The 16,890-nt window shown below is 43.4% G+C and overlaps 1 protein-coding gene across 4 annotated transcripts in view; it reads right to left on the minus strand.

Moving 5' to 3' along the window:
* Positions 1–15,622, minus strand: part of rapgef5a (Rap guanine nucleotide exchange factor (GEF) 5a) — a 97,696-nt gene extending 82,074 nt beyond the window's left edge. For 2 of the 4 annotated variants that reach the window (XM_072675313.1, XM_072675312.1), the window contains exon 1: positions 15,128–15,622. In XM_072675313.1, the coding sequence (XP_072531414.1) occupies positions 15,128–15,565 (438 nt within the window). In that variant the 5' untranslated portion in view covers positions 15,566–15,622. The remainder of the gene's footprint in view (positions 1–15,127) is intronic. The other 2 variants (XM_072675311.1, XM_072675310.1) reach the window with 1 other exon arrangement.
* Positions 15,623–16,890: the final 1,268 nt, after the last annotated feature.

Below are 16,890 nucleotides of genomic sequence, written 5' to 3' on the forward strand. Positions count from 1 at the left end.
AGGTTCATGATGTCCTCGAATCTTCTAAAATAGACAACAACGCAGTATGTTGCACAGCTAGCAACAGAATGTCTGGTATTTCCATCCATTTCCATGGATAACAGTGTGTCATGGTAACAGTGGCAGAAATCTAATGAGCAAGTCTATTAGCGATAACACAGCAAGGTACTGCAGTTTAAGGCAAATTTGTGAGGTATTTTAGGCATGCAATTGGGTAACCACTATCGCATAAGCTTCAACCGTTAGCTCACTGCAAAGCTCAAACATCAAACATGTCTTGGTAAATGGACTACATTTGAGGTAAGGAAGAAAAGTGTGTAAATCTGATACTTTAAAGTGAAGCTCAGGCAACATGACCTTAACGTTTCCCTAGAGGACAATTGAGCCATCATTTCTAGCTGGTGGAGGCTTATATGAGGAGGAGGGGGGGGGGGAACAACACAAGCAAGCACTATTCTTTCAACAGCCCTCAGCTGTGAAAGACTGACATTTCAATCTCCCTCTACCACAGCCTTGCTGCAGTTTGAGCCTGGTTATGATCTGAAGAGGAGGGAGGAAGGGGAGAAAGAGGATTTACAGATACGTGAAGAGTGGGAGAGAGGAAGAGGAAAGTGAACAGCAGTGCCAACATGGAGGATAGGGGAGAAAGAGAAGTATGAAGGTGAGAAATCAGGAGTGTGAAAGAGAAAAGGTAGCTCATTTTCAGGTGCAATTATTACATTAACAGACGAGGGAGTGTCAACCTGCAATGACCCATGCATTAGTCTGAAGGTGGGAGTTTAACTGCATTGATTTTGCACTGTGGGAATCGAACATAATCAATTGATATTTACATTTATGGCATTTGGGTGATGCTCCTACCCAGAGCAACTTATACTTGAATCGTATTACACAGGTAGCATAATGAAGAGATAGGAGTCTTGCTCGGGGACTATAGGGGCCTGTTTACATCTGGCATTACCATGCGTATTGTATCCAGATAGTATCTGGATCTACTTTGACCGGACACTGTTTACACACCCAGTGTGACACCGCAATGGAACAACAGATGGCTCTCGCAGTCCCGAGAAAATGCGCCAGACTATTTAAACCACAAGGGAACAAATCCGATCACAGAAAACCCATTCAATTTACCACTGTATTAAATGTGGACAAGATCCGTCTCTGACCACCTTGGAATGTGGTTTGAGTGATCCGATCATAATCTGATCACCTGGGAGTGTTTACATCTGGCTTGTCATGGGGAATTCCGAATGTGATCCGACCACCAAAAACACATGTTAATGCCAGGTGTAAACAGGCTCTTACTGGTGTAGTGTGGTGTGTGGGACCCCAGCAAGGACTCAATGCACACATTAGGCTATTATCAAATGTGGGACATGGAGGAGGAAGGGAACTCAAAGAACTGGTTGGGGTTCGGGCTGGATTTCAGGTGGTTTCTGCTTTGTGCCCCCTTTGATAAGTGGACTGAGAGCTATGACTGAGTGACGGGGTGGTGCTGGGTTATATAAACAATTTTTATTGGACATGGAAAGTAGGGATGGGAATTCATAGGATGTAAGATTGGGAGGAGGAGGGGTTTCAGGCATGCCCCTCCTCTCAAAACTCCACTTGGTACAGCTCAGATTTTACTACATTACTGTCAATCTGACATGTACAATGTTATGTATCTAGTTGTTATAGGCTTTAACCCAAATTGCTAGCTTCCGTCTAACCCAGGATTTCATTTGAATTGAATTATGAGAGATGGTAATATAAGTAAACACATACAAATGAAGAAATGTAATTAATAAATAAGAAAACAGTGTTCTTGTGAGGAAACATTTAGCCTTATGCCCTAATAGGTGGTATTTCCTCCTGACATAACCTCAATTTGACGTTTCCTATAACCCCCTACCAGTCTCTGATAATGGCTGGGAGAACGTTTTTGCCACTCCTGGAAAGGCTGCTTTGTTTGACTGGGATCTTTTTAAACCCTTTTCCAGACTCATCTGCATCTACAACCTTCTCTCTGAAAGCCTCAGAAATATGGGTATTCCACATTCGTTTAGTGTACATCGTTTGTACACTATATATTACGGTGCATTGTGGTATTGTTGCAAGGCACTGAAAATACAGCACTGCGTTTTCAGATACCACTAGGAAATGGCAGAACCCTATTTTGCATTAAAGTAGTGCACTAGACAGTGCATAGGGCACAGTTTTGGACACAGCTAGGCATTAAGCCTAGTCTTGGACTATGCAGAATTCTGAAAATGGTGATTGTCCAATAAAGGTCAAATTTAATCTTGGACTAGGTTTAACTCCTGTCTGGGGAGGTAAATGTGGGAGTGTTCTAACTTTTTCCTGTTTTAAAGACATTTCTTCAGTTGTATGTGTTTAGCTATATTACCTCCAGCTCTCGAAATGAAGTTTACATGTCTCATATGTTAAAAATAAAGACTTCAAGGAGTCTTCATGGAGTGTCCTATTTTTTTGCCCATGACTGTATGGGATAGGGACTCCCCTCTGATTCAGAGACAAATGGAAATTGTGGGAAAGACAGAAAACAAGAAGAAACAAGACTAGAAGCAAAGGAGAGAGGGAGAGAAAGATAGAGCGCTCGAGAGAGAGAGAGAGACAAAGAAGGAGTACCCTGACGCTGTGTTATCTATGTGCAGACATCAAAGCCCCTGCGAGGAGTGTGTTCCTGCGTGCAGCGTGCCGAGTGCAGTGGGTGTGTGGGTCATTATCTGGCAGAAATGGATTACTCTCAGATTAGAGTGCTCAGCAAGGCTCAGCACCGTAGCCCAGAACGCTCACACACACACACACACACACACACCCATACACAGGGCCGTTCCGCTCACAACGACATGACTCGCGGATAAATCTTGTCACGTTGGATGAGCGTACCGCAAGATCAAGAAATCAAACAAGCCTGTCCGCTTACGTTTACATTTCACTGCAGTCAGAAGGGAGGGGGGGATTACTGGACGTCAACAACGTCCACCTGGCCATGAACACAACACACAGTCCACTATGTGGTACATACTCCAACAGACGCATTTATATACACACAGACGTGCATTTAATATTATAATAATACCTAATTATGGTTTATTTAGTTGTATGTAGACCTGAGATAATGATGTTTAATAGAAATCGGTGCAGACCGGCTTTTATTTGTAAGCTAAAAGTGAGGAAATTAAGCCTTTAGCCTTCAGAACTTTGGCAGAAAATCTCATTAGTATTGTAACGACTGGAAGTATGGTGTTAGGTGGGTGCTCTCGTGGAGAGGTGAATACTTAGCTCCATGAAGAGACACACAGAGAACACGTTGTGCAGGGGTTTCAGAGACAGTTTTTAATGAGCAATGAGAGCACCTCGACTTCGCTCGTCACAACTTCCGAGACAACACCAGCTGGAGAACCCAAGCTACAACCCAGCACAGTTCACCATACGCACACACTCTCCCGCGTTTTCCTCCACACTCTCCATCATTTGCTCTGACTCTCACCATGCACATGCGCACTGTACCCCACCTTAAAGTGACCGTTACAGTATGATTTATTATTTATAGTGTTGCACTGATACCGATACCATATCGGCATTGGCGCTGATACTGCCACTTACACACAGTATCGGTATCGGCAATAGAGAGCACCGACTTACGTACATTTTTTATGTACATTTTGGTTTGCATACTTTGTTATGAAAATGTTAAAAAAAAACAGTAAAAAACAGTAATAATTAGTTATTACCATTAAACAGACATTTAATGGCACCTTTACATTTACAGCACTTTTTCTTTCCATGTGGTGTTTTCTTGGTTCTGAAACCAATGGTTGAGTTTCAGCAGCTTGTTTAAAGGCCTCACACCGAAGTTTAGTAGCTTTTCACACAGAGATGTGAACCTGAATGTGAAATCACTGCAGAAGCACTTTCCAGTTTCTAAACTGGTATTTTTGTCACTGCTCTGAAATGTGAATTTTAACACCAGTTAAAAGCTAAGCTGTTTGGCCGAACTTTGCTTCCCAGATTATGCTTCCCTACCTGCACGTGTTTCTGCATTGTGGCAATTTTTATTCTTCCATAGCTCTGAAACTTTTCAAAATGTGCAGTTCTTCAACCAGTAAACGCTGTTCTTTCAAGCTTACTACGTCTTATTTGGGATAAGTGCAACCTATAAAAAGTGGAACAGTATAAATATGAGAATTTATAGCCATCTATCGCGTATTTAAGTCAGAGTTGGTGTCGGTATCGGTGCTCAGTATCGGCAGATACTTGAAAATCTGGTATCAGTATGCAAAAGGAAGAAGTGGAATCGGTGCATCCCTAATTATTTACCTCCGATCCAGTCGATTAGATGGGAGATGCTAATGGTGCTAACAAACACTGCACTTGATACCATCGCCAATCTCGTCTCTGTAGATACACGCCCAAAACCTTTATTGCCTTCATTTATTTGCTTCCAAACAGATCTAAACACGTATCTCAACCTGATTAAAGTGAATCCAGAGCTTCATTTGCTTTGAGCAGACAAATCGATGTTGTTTAGACCACAGTATGACTTAATAAACAAACCTCTTCGCTTAGCTGAACAGTGGAACGACCATTTTGAGCAATCAGTGCAATCACTGCAGTCTAGTAAACCACTTCTTGCATCTTGTTTAGATTTAAGATTTAGGCAAGATGAGATTGGTGACCGGCCTATGTTTGTTAGCAACATTAGCCTAGCATCTCTCGAAGTAGACTAAAACAGCATATGTTTAAAATCAACCATGTCCTGATTGAGAGACAATGTGTCGGGGTGATAAGTCATGATAAATCGTGTTATATTGTTTTGTCTTTAAACTATTCCTTCATGTTCATTTCATAAACAATATTACTGAATGTAATGCTAGCTAACTAGCAGATTGCTCACTGGGGGTCTTAGGTTTTTATGTTGTTGATCTCTTGTCCTCTTACTGATTCCTGACTGTGTAAAGCTGACAAACAGCAGTTGTCAAAAAGTGCTATACAAATAAATTTCATTTGATTTGATTAAATAATTTTTTGTTGTATTGTTATTTTTGCTTTAGAGTTAGGGGTTTTCACACAGGTCCTCAGGGTCCACATTTTTGCTCCGTCCTTATGTTCTGGGTGTTAAATTGGAGCAAAAACTACTGTCTGGATTCATGAGGACCAGTTTGAGAACCACTACCGTACACATCCACAACACTGACTACTACTGTTAAGTCTATAACTGTGTAAATACGTGTCGTCCTAGTGTGCATTTTTCAGGGAAGCCACAGCAGTAGAGCTATTGTCTGTTAATATGATTTTCTTGCAAATTATCAAACTATGAAACACTGTAATTATCGCTTGATTTTACACCTCAGTATATCATTCAAATCTCTAATTCTGCTAATCCCTAATTTCATGAGACGCTTCTTTCAGCAGGACAAGCTGTGATATGATCAGTTTTTTAATCTCACTACCCATAATAATCACGTTCTTCAACCATGCTACTAATGCCTCTCATGAATGCTAATGTCGCTACACTAACTTCACATGTTCCCACCCTTCACGTTTTCCTCACGCTCATACATCACACCAGGGCATGTGTGGAAGCTTGCTCATGGAGGATTTCACTGCCTATGAAAACAGTGCAAGCCAGGCAATGATCCTCAAGCAGAAGGAGCCACAGTGTAACACTCGAGGACAGCAAAGCAAAGGGCACCGTCCTGATACATAAATCAATAAGTCAATTTACGGAAATCAATAAAACATAGCAAGTGAAAAGGAATTAGAGGCATAAAAACCACCTGGATGAACAGTGGCCATTCTGAAATTCAATATGCCGATTGAATAAATCAAAAATGCAAAAATGCTTTCAGCGCCCAATCGGCTATCAGTAAATGCCTACAGCACTTTCCACAGTCCCGAATCAATCTAATTCCCCACTTCTAAAAACAGAATGCTAAATGGAATAAAGCCATCCCTTTTGTCTAATTTCACTTCGGGCCATCAAATCAAGTCAAACGAGACGGAAACATAAAACTGTCCATGAAAAATATTACTGGAAGTATGTGAGGAGGGGCTTTGTGCATTATGGAGCGTGCATGGGGGCCTATGGGCATGCTACAATGATGTAAATTTTATAGCACAATGTCTGTCTTTGAGTAACATGGGCCTTATTAATGCAATTATCAGATCCAGTCTCTGGACATGGCTTATCAGGTGACATTTAGGTTAGCGTCAATGAAATCCATTTGCATTAATAACGTTAATGAGCCCATGTGTGTTGAGTACCGCTATTCAATGTTAAAAGAATGTCTACATTTAACAAATGACTGGATGTACCAAATGCAGTTCTTTGAGACAGACCGCTAAAGCTCACCATCCAGCAAAAGTGCTGTAAAGGTGAACGAATTTCAGGTGACTTGGCCCACCAGTGTGATTTTTTTTTGTTATGATGAGAGCCAAAACCAATGATGTAACCATGCTGCCACTATGACACTATGACTACGAATCCCGGGTCATGCTGCCTACCATCAGCAGCCGGAGCCTGATAGAGCACAGCTGGCCTTGCTCTTTTCATTTCATTTCACTTTCTTTCTTCACATCACTTCAGTGTGATGCTGGCCAGCACGGGCATCTGCTAGCTGGTGCATCAGAGCTGGGTACCCAGTGCTTTCCTCCGACGTTCCACTTGTGGTGGTTCGAAAAGAGGCAGTGGCTGGTTGTGCATGTGTCGGCAGAAGCATGTGTCAGGTTGGTGTGGCGCAAAAGGTAATACCGCTACCGACCAGAGCGCTCCCACACCATGTGGGAGACTGGGGTTCAATTCCTGGTCTGGGTGACTATGTTGCGTTACATCAATAAGAGTCCTTGGGCAAGACTCCTAACATTATGTTGGCCCTCCTCTGTAATATGACTAATTTTGTAAGTTGCTCTGGATAAGAGCGTCAGCTAAATGTAAATGTAAAGACAGTCCAGTGTCCGGCGTGTTCCGTGTGATAGGGGGAGAGTACTTATTAGTGGGCTGGGTAATTGGGGATTGAAATTGGGTAAAAATTAAATTGTATTTGCATCATTTCAAGTGTTGAATATCTATATGTATCTATATTTTGACATTATCACATTGGCCAGATGCAAAGCACATTTACAGAAAGGGAATCTATAACTTTGTCACTATCCAAAAACACTCCAAACTATGTTACTTTACACAACAATCTACAAACATTTAAAACTTTCTATTCAATTTTATTCAAATGTATTTCTATAGTGCTTTTCACAATGAATGTTTTCACACATCCAAGCCTATTTTGAGCAAGCCAGTGGTGACAGTGGCAAAAAAAAGCTCCCTCAGATTGAGAGGAAGAAGCCTTGAGAGGAACCAAGACTTAAAAGTAGAACCCATCCTTCTCTGGTCGACACCAGATATCACAATAAAAAACCAAGAAAGCAATACTGAATTAACAGAACATGGCAAATGTGCTGTCAAGCCATAAAAGATGAAAACGTGAGTGAAATTTAAAAGTCCATGCAAGCAAACAGTCACAGCCATGCAGTGAGGTGAGGATGAATCAATGTGAGGCCCTAGAGCAGGACAGCGGGCAGCAGGGGAATGGAGAGCCAGGTCTGGAGGTACTGGAATGGAAAAGTTGGAAGTGGGCATTTCAATAGTAAGCTGCCAGTTTCTGGACACCACCCACATGTACACAAAATCTGCTACGCACTGCTGTTTTATGTGTACTATACCATGGATTTAATGCTCAGGATCATCATCACATATAGTACTAAAATATTGCTGCAACCAAAAAGCAATATTTCTTGTGTACCAGAATAGACAGCCTATCCCCAACCTTTCCTTTAGACCTTAGAGCTGTGTGGATTTTCGAGCTGTGTGGATTTTCGAGCTGTGTGGATCTCTCTCTCACACACACACACAAATCCAGTCCCAGCTAAAGCCAGAGCTGTGTGACTGAACCTCCCTCCTTTCTCTTTCTCCAGATAATCTGAAACACAACCCAATGTTTGAGATCAGTCACTTGGTGATTGCTACAGCGTACAATAGAGATAGACCTTATCCAAACTTATAGCAACAATTCCAGCCACGCAATGATGTCTGGGAGCGTCTCTGTCTGCCTTCGCTTGGAGTGATGCAATGAAAGAACCGCTTTTGGTGCCATAAAGAAGTCATTCTGTAAAGAATTTATTTTTTAGGGCTGTGGTTTGTTCGCAATCATTGTAAGAAAAGCCCAGGTGATGCACATTTCAAAGCCTTTATAAACACTCTGACTCCTCAATCCTCTGAATCAATGTTCAAACAATCAGCAGACATGGGCTCCTTGAAGATGCTGCCTAGCACTTTGAACATTGCAACAGTCGATGCCTACAAAGCACTTGAAGGCTGTAACATGATAGCAAGTAGCCATTTTCTGCTGGTAGAATTGCTTGATTGCTAGAACACCTCTCCAACTGTTAAGCACATGGGTGGATTGATCATGCTGTGTTGCAGCCAGTGGCACAAGCAACATTTCACTGGTAGATGGAAGAATGGATTCAACTAAAGCAACATTATTACATTATGATGCTCCACTGATCTGTAGTACAGAGATCATTGGTACTCCAGGCTCAGCGAGCTGCTAACTGTGGGCAGGATAACACTCGCGAGAACTATGTAACTATCTTGCATAACCCAAATTAAAATTGTGTAAAATACAGTAATTTTACTCTACTACCTCAGTCCACATACGTCTTTCAATGACGTTCTGTATCTCTCAGCCCGTCCAGAAATATGTGTCCTTTAGTGGTGGCTCAAAGGCCGAATTACACTTCTTGTGTGTAGTGGGGAGCTCAGCAGCAAAAAATGCCAATTTCCCATAGTGTTACTTTAAACAGCAGCACATTCTGGAAGCAAACACCAGACCATCTGTAAATAAAAAAACTGAAGATGAGAAGAGGATTTCTTCGACAGCAGGATAATGATCCTAAACATGCCTCGAAATCCACAATGGACTACCTCAAGAGGTGCAAGCTGAAGGTTTTACCATTCAAAGGTTTTGATCACTGAAAATCTGTGGATAGACTTCAAAAGAGCAAGCAAGCAAGACGGCTCAAGAAACCCACAGAAGCCACCAGAAGCTTTTTGCAAGGTATAATGGTCAAAACATCCAACAAACAAGACATGCAAGACTCTGCTGCTACTCTTAGCTGCTACAAATAGCGGAATTCCCCAAATGGGGTGTTACTAAGTACTGCCTGCTGTGCTTAGGATGTCCAAACTTTGGCTCGGGGCCTACTATTTAAAATGAAGGAAAGGTATCACTCATCTTTAGCTTTATGCCTTCTGGGAATCAGGTCATCCTTTTCTCACTTAGCTATTCACACTAATAGATATTGTGACTAGGGGAGCCCAAACCTTCGGCACTGTATGTTTTATGAGGTTGTTTTGTCAGTCTCTTCCACATTATGCACTATTTAGTCACTCACTTAAGCTAATCTGCTCTGTCACCCCTCTCCCGGCCATATGGAGAAATTAGCAACGATTCATTTAATCTTGCACATTCTACAAGTTTCGTCAAGACGGCGGAGCTCCACCCGCTTCGCTCTGCCATCAACCTTTTAAGCTGTGTTCCAAATGTGGGATGTGCTCCCACATAATTAAGGTATAACACGTCAACCCAGCGCAACCGAGCAAGTCACTGAAGCACGAGATGCTGTACCGACACTGTTCAGAGCAGAGGAAAAGCTCTGACGCTCCTGTGTCACATTGCTTTAGGGGAACAATCTGCTCACTAGATAATGAGTACAGGGAGAGCACAAATGCTGAGGGGACACCAGCGGTCTCCAGCCCTGCTCCTGGAGAACCCCCTGCCCTGCACACTTGAGTGTTTCCTGCCCTAAAACAGCCTTTTCAACTCACAACGCAGGAAAACGTGTTCACTCGAAACGGACAGTATTCGGACAATGATGCTCCTCAATGCATTTCGAGATGCGATTGGAGTGGAGACTTTCTTACAAAGTCCCTCCACTTACAGAGGCTCAACAGTATGTATAGGGTGTAACAGTATGTATATTTGTACCGGACCGGGGGTCACAGTTCGACGCATGGGGTCATATAGAGATTACACTGTTCACACTATTAGGGTAAATGCGGTAATTTCACAAGCATACACACCACCTGGAAACCATAAAACTGTTAACCACTGGATTTGCATGGGACCATGGGAAATGTAGTGGTTTAGGATTATTGCTATGGTAACTGTAGTCTTGCCCGCCCCCCTCCTCCCCGTCTCTCACTGCTGCATTTAGAGTACTTGACTCAGATGCTGGTTTTTGTCTCTATTCTTTATGTGTTAGTCTTCTCACCTTTGGATTTGAAACAAACATAAAAAATAAACAAGTATTTCACTAAAATTCTGTTTGTGTGTGTGTGTGTGTGTGTGGAAACACATCGAACATGGTAATGCTTACACTTTACAGCTTAATTAACACTCTACATGCTGTATTAACGACCTCAGGGGAGACGATACAGCACTAGATGGAACAAACTGTAATTTGCACAACTGCTGTGGTACCGAAACCATGCCGTGAACCGACCTGTGACTTCCGTGTAACGTAACACCCCAGTTTTACATATAAAGATTATTTTCAGACTGCCAATGACTGCCTAAAGTCTGGAATTCCATTCCACTGGCAACCATACATGCCCATGCCGTAACAGTGCCTCCATCATGTTTGACAGATGATGCTGTCTGCTTTGAATCATTAACCCTTTCATTCCTTCTCCATACTCAATTCCACAACTGCAGACAATGGATTTTTTTTGATGGTTTCTAGCAGTCTAGTTTGGACTTGTTATTGTTATTGAGTATAATCAAAGCTATTGGCCAGCTGCTGGATTCCATCAGTAGTGAAACATATTTTAGAGGCATATTTTTAGAAATTGTTCAGACGAGTGTACCTGTAAATGAAGCTATAAGTCTGTACAATTAGTTCTTTCAGAGCTGGGCAATTTGTTTCCACAGGTTTCCACAAGCTTGAATTTATGATAATGCATTACTGGTGTAGTGAGTAGGTTTTCAAAGGCTCCTCTCTTATCACTGTAGATACTTTAGGGAAGCAAAAGTAGCTGGTGCTGCTTTTCACTGTTCACATTTAAATCTGAAGACAACGTTAGAAGAACATCTTCACACTTAGCAACCCAAAAGGCTTCTTCAAAGCCATAGAAGAACCACTTTAAAAAGCCTACCAGTGATCTTTAGAGAATCTTTAGAGAAACGCTTATGTAAATGAAATATGTGAGATGTGTGAAGAACCTTTTAAAGTCTTAAAGACATTAAAAAGTTCTTTGAATTTCTTTTTCAATCAAAGTTTTTGAAAGAACCAGAAGTGTTTTTTTTTTTTTTTCTGAAGCGTTGCTGTCTGGTAGTCTGGTTTATTTAGTGTGTTTTGAGTTAGTGGGTCTTCTGTTCTAGGGGCTAAGTACTAGGAACCAAGTCAAATTATTATGGATGATTAGGCTGAGAGGTTCAAAATAGGGTTATGGAACAGTCATATCCATTTAATCTTAATCATTCTAATTAAGTAACTAGTAGAAGTGTAAGAAAATACTGATATATCAAAGTATCGCAATATTATCTGTCTTAAAAAAACAAGATTGATCTGTAATGACTAGTTTACATGTAAAGATTGGTGGCAGACAGCAATTAATTTGGTCATTTCAAGAACCCATGGATGTTCATGGTGGCACTGCAGAAGGTTTGTAAGACTGTAATAGAAATGTCACTGTCAAAATACATTTTAATTTCAATTTAAACCATATTGTTTCCCAGTAAAACTTAAAATAGAAACATAGCAATTTACTGTAAGGTCCTAGGTACCTTTCTAAAGGGGTCATGAGATGTTTAATATAGTCAAATGGAGATTACAGTTAAAGCCAGACAGCTAAATCATTCTACTGCAGATAAAATATCTTAATAATTGGAAAGTTAACATGCAAACCTGGCAATCAAAACAATACCATTTCATTATTTTATGTCATTTACTGTTAACCTACTTCAAATCTCAAGAGGCACTTGAGATGTAGTTACGAGAGTAATGTAGGCCTATGCCCAGACCCTCTAAACCTCTGAGAGAAGTTAGCAGGGAGCAGGTAAAAGGGACCAGAGGAACTCCCAGCACAGGCTTAGGAAGCCACTACCATACCTACTCACTGCAGCTGACCTTTATAAGAAACCTACACTCTCCTGTGTTGAAGCCTGTAGGCCGAGTGTAAACTGCAGTGAGACGGCCCACCTTTGGATTTAAAGCCTCACGCTCATCACGGGCCGGTGCACCTGTCTCCAAGAGCTCGTCTCTCTGCTGCCGGAGGATGCTCATTACATGGCTTGTGGTGCCATGATGAATCCCTTAGTCCCTAAAAAAAACAAGAAGATCTGCCCTTCTGCATTAACCCCTTTAACCGTGGGGACTCCAGGTCCAAGATCTAGACTTTCCTTCCTCGTTCCAAAATGTAGTCGATCAACTAAAACATGCTTAATGTTCAACGTTTGCTCTTGAGTTTTGAACTGTAGCTAACAAATAATGGAAGCTGATTCCCCACCAACTGTGCAAACGGCCTGCCTCAATCATCAGCTGCTTCAAGCTGTGTTGAGATGTTCAGCAACCTTCAGGAGGCCTGCTGATGTGGTGCCTGACATTGTATAACTGTTATCCATAAATATGGAAAACATACAGACAAAACTCAGGCTTCAAGATGGCAGTTATTAGTATATAATATAATAAGAGTTTATCACAAACTGCCACAGAAGAACCAGTTATCTAATACCGAGTCTTTAGAGAACCATTTTTGTGAGATATGTGAGATGTATGAAGAACCTTTACATTATGAGACGGCTCTAAAAGCTATTCAGATAAGGTTCTCCAAATCTCTTTTTCCAACATGGCTCTTTAGGGAACCTTCCCTAAAACAAAAAACCTTGTATCTCCAAAATGGCAATTTTACAAGAGAATGAAAAAGCCTAAATATCTTTATTATATCTTTAGTCATTTTGGAGCATTTCTATAGGTCGACGGCATGACATTTTGACACAATGTAAAGAACAACGGACAGATTCACATTAGGTCAGAATAGTGAACAGTGGCGAATATTAAGATACAAGGTCAAGTAAGATACTACAGTAGCTACGCCACAGCACTACAAGGCATTACTCATTGTTGACAAGCAGAGGACCACCAAGCAATCAAAGTCAAAGCTTCCATCCAACTCAGAAAGAGCGAGTTACAAACTCTATTGCAACTTTGGATGACGGACATTAAACATGTATTGGCTATTTGACTGAATTACTGAGGTAAGGGGAAAATTGTGTAATTTATGATCAATAACTGAATAAGTCTAGAGGTCAGTGAGTTCATGATAAAGCAGCTCAGCCCGCCTGAAGGCTAACCTCTGAATACTGAAGCTGTCTCAGATCACCACTGGCTTTAATTTATTGGTGTCTACAGTGCAAATACTGTACAGCTGTGATTATGTACTATTAAAAATAATTAGTGAACCTATTAGTGAAGTGTCTTCTGAGCTCTAGTTCCAGCGAAACACGACCACTGCAATTCTGACACGATGAAGAAGAAACTCTGGCAGAAAAGAAACATACAGTGGAAATTGGTTTTGGTGTAAGCACATTACCACAGCCCATTTCACCGTCCACACGTTTGTTGTGGTCATAAACTTCTGACTCTGCGCTGTCCTCTAGTGAATGTATTGCTTAACATCCATGCCATCCATGTAAAGGACGCATAGAAGCATGTGGGCAGTGCCGGCTATGATGTCTGAAATGGGCGTAACGGGAGTGTAAATGAGCCTTCATCCGTCTTGTATATGCAAATATGCAAATTTCGCTCGTTGTGCTGCAATTCTTACTGGTGTTTGGGTTGTACTGGGAGGGGTTTTGGTGGTGGCATGCGTCGAATGCGAGAGACAGATCTGCTATAACATGTGACTCCAATGCGTCTCGGACCACCTCCTGTTTTAACTGCGTCTTGGCTGCGTTTACACTAATCCGGATGTAACCCTGCCACTCATGACACATGAACCAGGTGTGTGTCAACTAGTTGTGTGCAATTGAAGTATTGATAAATGAAGAATTCCCACTTTAAGCCTTCCCAGTCAGCTGGCAGTAAGGCAGCGTCAGTCGTGCTGTTATCCACAACAATGCTATCAGTCATACAGCAAACACAGCCTCACCGGTGGTCATCACTCAAGCATCTCTCTCACAAGGTTGTTTACCGGTGCTGCGCGGTCATACATCACGGCAACGACTGCAACGACGGCGTCCTTCGTTCTCAAACTGAACAAAATAAGCTTTCGGACAAAGGGGCTGTTATTTATAGCCGCTTGGTGAGGTAGACTGTGACGAGGAGAGGAAGTTCAGTGGCAGTGGCTTGAAGTGAAGTGCGTCAGGTGTGTGTGTGTGTGTGTGTGTGTGTGTGTGTATTTTGCACTATGCAGGGATGGGAAATGTGAAGATACTGGCATTGGGCTGCTCTCCCTGAGGAACAGCGCTCTCCTAGAGGACAGAAAACACATCTAACGGAATCACCGGGTTTGAGGTTGGTTGGTTGCTAAGGTTGAGGTAGAGCTTCAGGGTCCAGGCTTAGGTGTGGAACAGCAACACTAAGGGTTAACAGCAGGTCATGGTAGGTAACAGGCTGTAGAAGTCAGTGGAGACACCCCACAAGGACTGGAATACAAACTTGTGTGTGTGTGTGTGTGTGTGTGTGTGTGTGTGTGTGGGTTGAAGGATTCCTGTTGCCTTAGATACGGCGCGTGAAACCCAGTCTGCATTTCTGTGTCTCTCAAGCCACTGAACGCGCTGCTAATCGTGCTCGTGTACAGGAGGCTGCACCGCATAGATGCTCGTATACACGTATACCTTCACTGCCCGGTTGTAACGTAGCGTCACGCGAATGACATGCCCGCAGGGGGGCTTTAAAAACAAAACGCCACCCGCTGTCCGTCACCGGCAGGCTGGCAGACATGCAAACGGACGACTCGGTTCTGTACAGACTGTCACGTTTGAGAAAAAGTCATTGGCGTGACGTTGTTATTATTATTATTATTATTATTTACAACGCGAGCGTGCAGCCTACTCACGCTTTTCTTCCTCAGATGTAAGCCGTGCTTGAGCAAACCGGGCAGGTCGCGGATCTTCTGCTTCAGCTGCACCTGCTCCCGCGCGCTCCGGTTCCAGCGCCAGCTCGCGAGCAGCCCGTCCTCTGGCGCGCACGGAATGCTCTCGGATTCCTCCATGGTCCCGTCAAAGGCGAAGGTTTCACGCGGGAACGTTGACAAACACCATTCCTCCCTTCTCCTCCTGCTCCTCCTGCTCCTTCTGCCTCTGCTCTCCTCCCGTTCCCTCCCTCTTCTGTCTCCCGCGCGCGCTTGCTCTCTCTCTCTCTCTCTCTCTCTCTCTCTCTCTCTATCTATCTCTCTCTCTCTCGCTCGCTCGCTCGCTCGCTCTCTCTCTCTCTCTCGCTCTCTCTCTCTCTCTCTTTCTCTCGCTCGCTCGCTCTCCTCTCCAGGCGCGAGCATCCGCAGTGAAGAAGAAGCAGAAGAAGAAGCAGAAGAAGAAGAAGAGGCACGACGACCCGGCTGCTCCACCCAAAACCGCCTCGCGCGCGCGCCTCTCCCGACCCCTAGCAGCGCACGATCGCTCTTACAGTGCGTGCGTGTGCGTGCGTGCGTCTGCGTGCGCCTATGTGCGCGAGCATACGTGTGTTTCTGAAAGGGAGGGGTTATGTATGTATGGTGGGGGGGTTGGGGGGGGCAAATGAGAGAGGGGGTGGGGTGTGTGTGTGTGGGGGGGGGGTTACAGGTGGAGCAGGAAACAGGCACGCATCACTTCCACATTGTCCTCGAGCGGACGCGGGGATTCACCACTGCGTTTCCCCCCGGGGCTCAAGAAGAAGAAGGGGAAGAAGAGGAAGAAGAGGAAGAAGAAGGTGAACACGCGCGTTATTTACTGCAGCTGAAACCTCGAGCGCTACAGACAGGGATGCACCGAGGCAGTGATGCAGCAGCAGGCAGCACGCGGGCTAATGACACCCGTGCGAGGCGGGGATGATCGTTTCCCGCTGCTACACATATGGCTCGGATCAATGAGTGTCTCCAAAGCATTTAACCTCCGCTATCGACGGCTCTGCACTAAAGCATCAGTGTCAGCCTGTGTCGACATGAGAGCAAAAACAAAGAACCCGATCAATCTTCTGCACTTTTCTGAGAAACTTGCCATATACAAACAATCTTACGTGCTTCCCAGCAGGCAGTTGCTAAGCTTTTCCCAAAATTGTCACTAGGGTAAAACTTCTTTAGCTAGGTGGTTGCTGTGGTGTTGCTAGGTGGTTGCTATAGTATCCCAGGTGATTGATTTGGTGTTCCTACGTGGTTACTAGGTGGTTGCTATGGTGTTGCTAGGTGGTTGCTATGGTGTTGCTAGGTGGTTGCTATGGTGTTCCTACGTGGTTGCTCAGAACGAGTTATGCTGCAAAAAAGGAGACACCATAAAAAGCATTTGCGATACCACACCAACCACCAAGAAAGACATTACCAACATCACAGCACCCACTTAGCAACACCTTAACAACCGCCTGAAATATTTTTGCAACCGCCCTAGCAAGAATCTGGTATGCCATAGCAGCCCCCTGAGACACTGTAGTAATACCATAGCACCCACTTAGCAAAACCTAGCAAACCTAGCAATCACCCAAGGCATACATGGTAATATAGAGTTCTCTGGTTGGGGGTGGGGGGGGGGGGTGGGGGTAACCAGAACACTGTAGCAATAGCATAGCACCCATTTAGCAACACCTTAGCAACCACCTGGAACACTTTTTAATCATTTACCTAAAATACCTTTC

The sequence above is a fragment of the Salminus brasiliensis genome, chromosome 3 (assembly GCF_030463535.1).
Source record: "Salminus brasiliensis chromosome 3, fSalBra1.hap2, whole genome shotgun sequence".
Classification (NCBI taxonomy): Eukaryota; Metazoa; Chordata; class Actinopteri; order Characiformes; family Bryconidae; genus Salminus; species Salminus brasiliensis.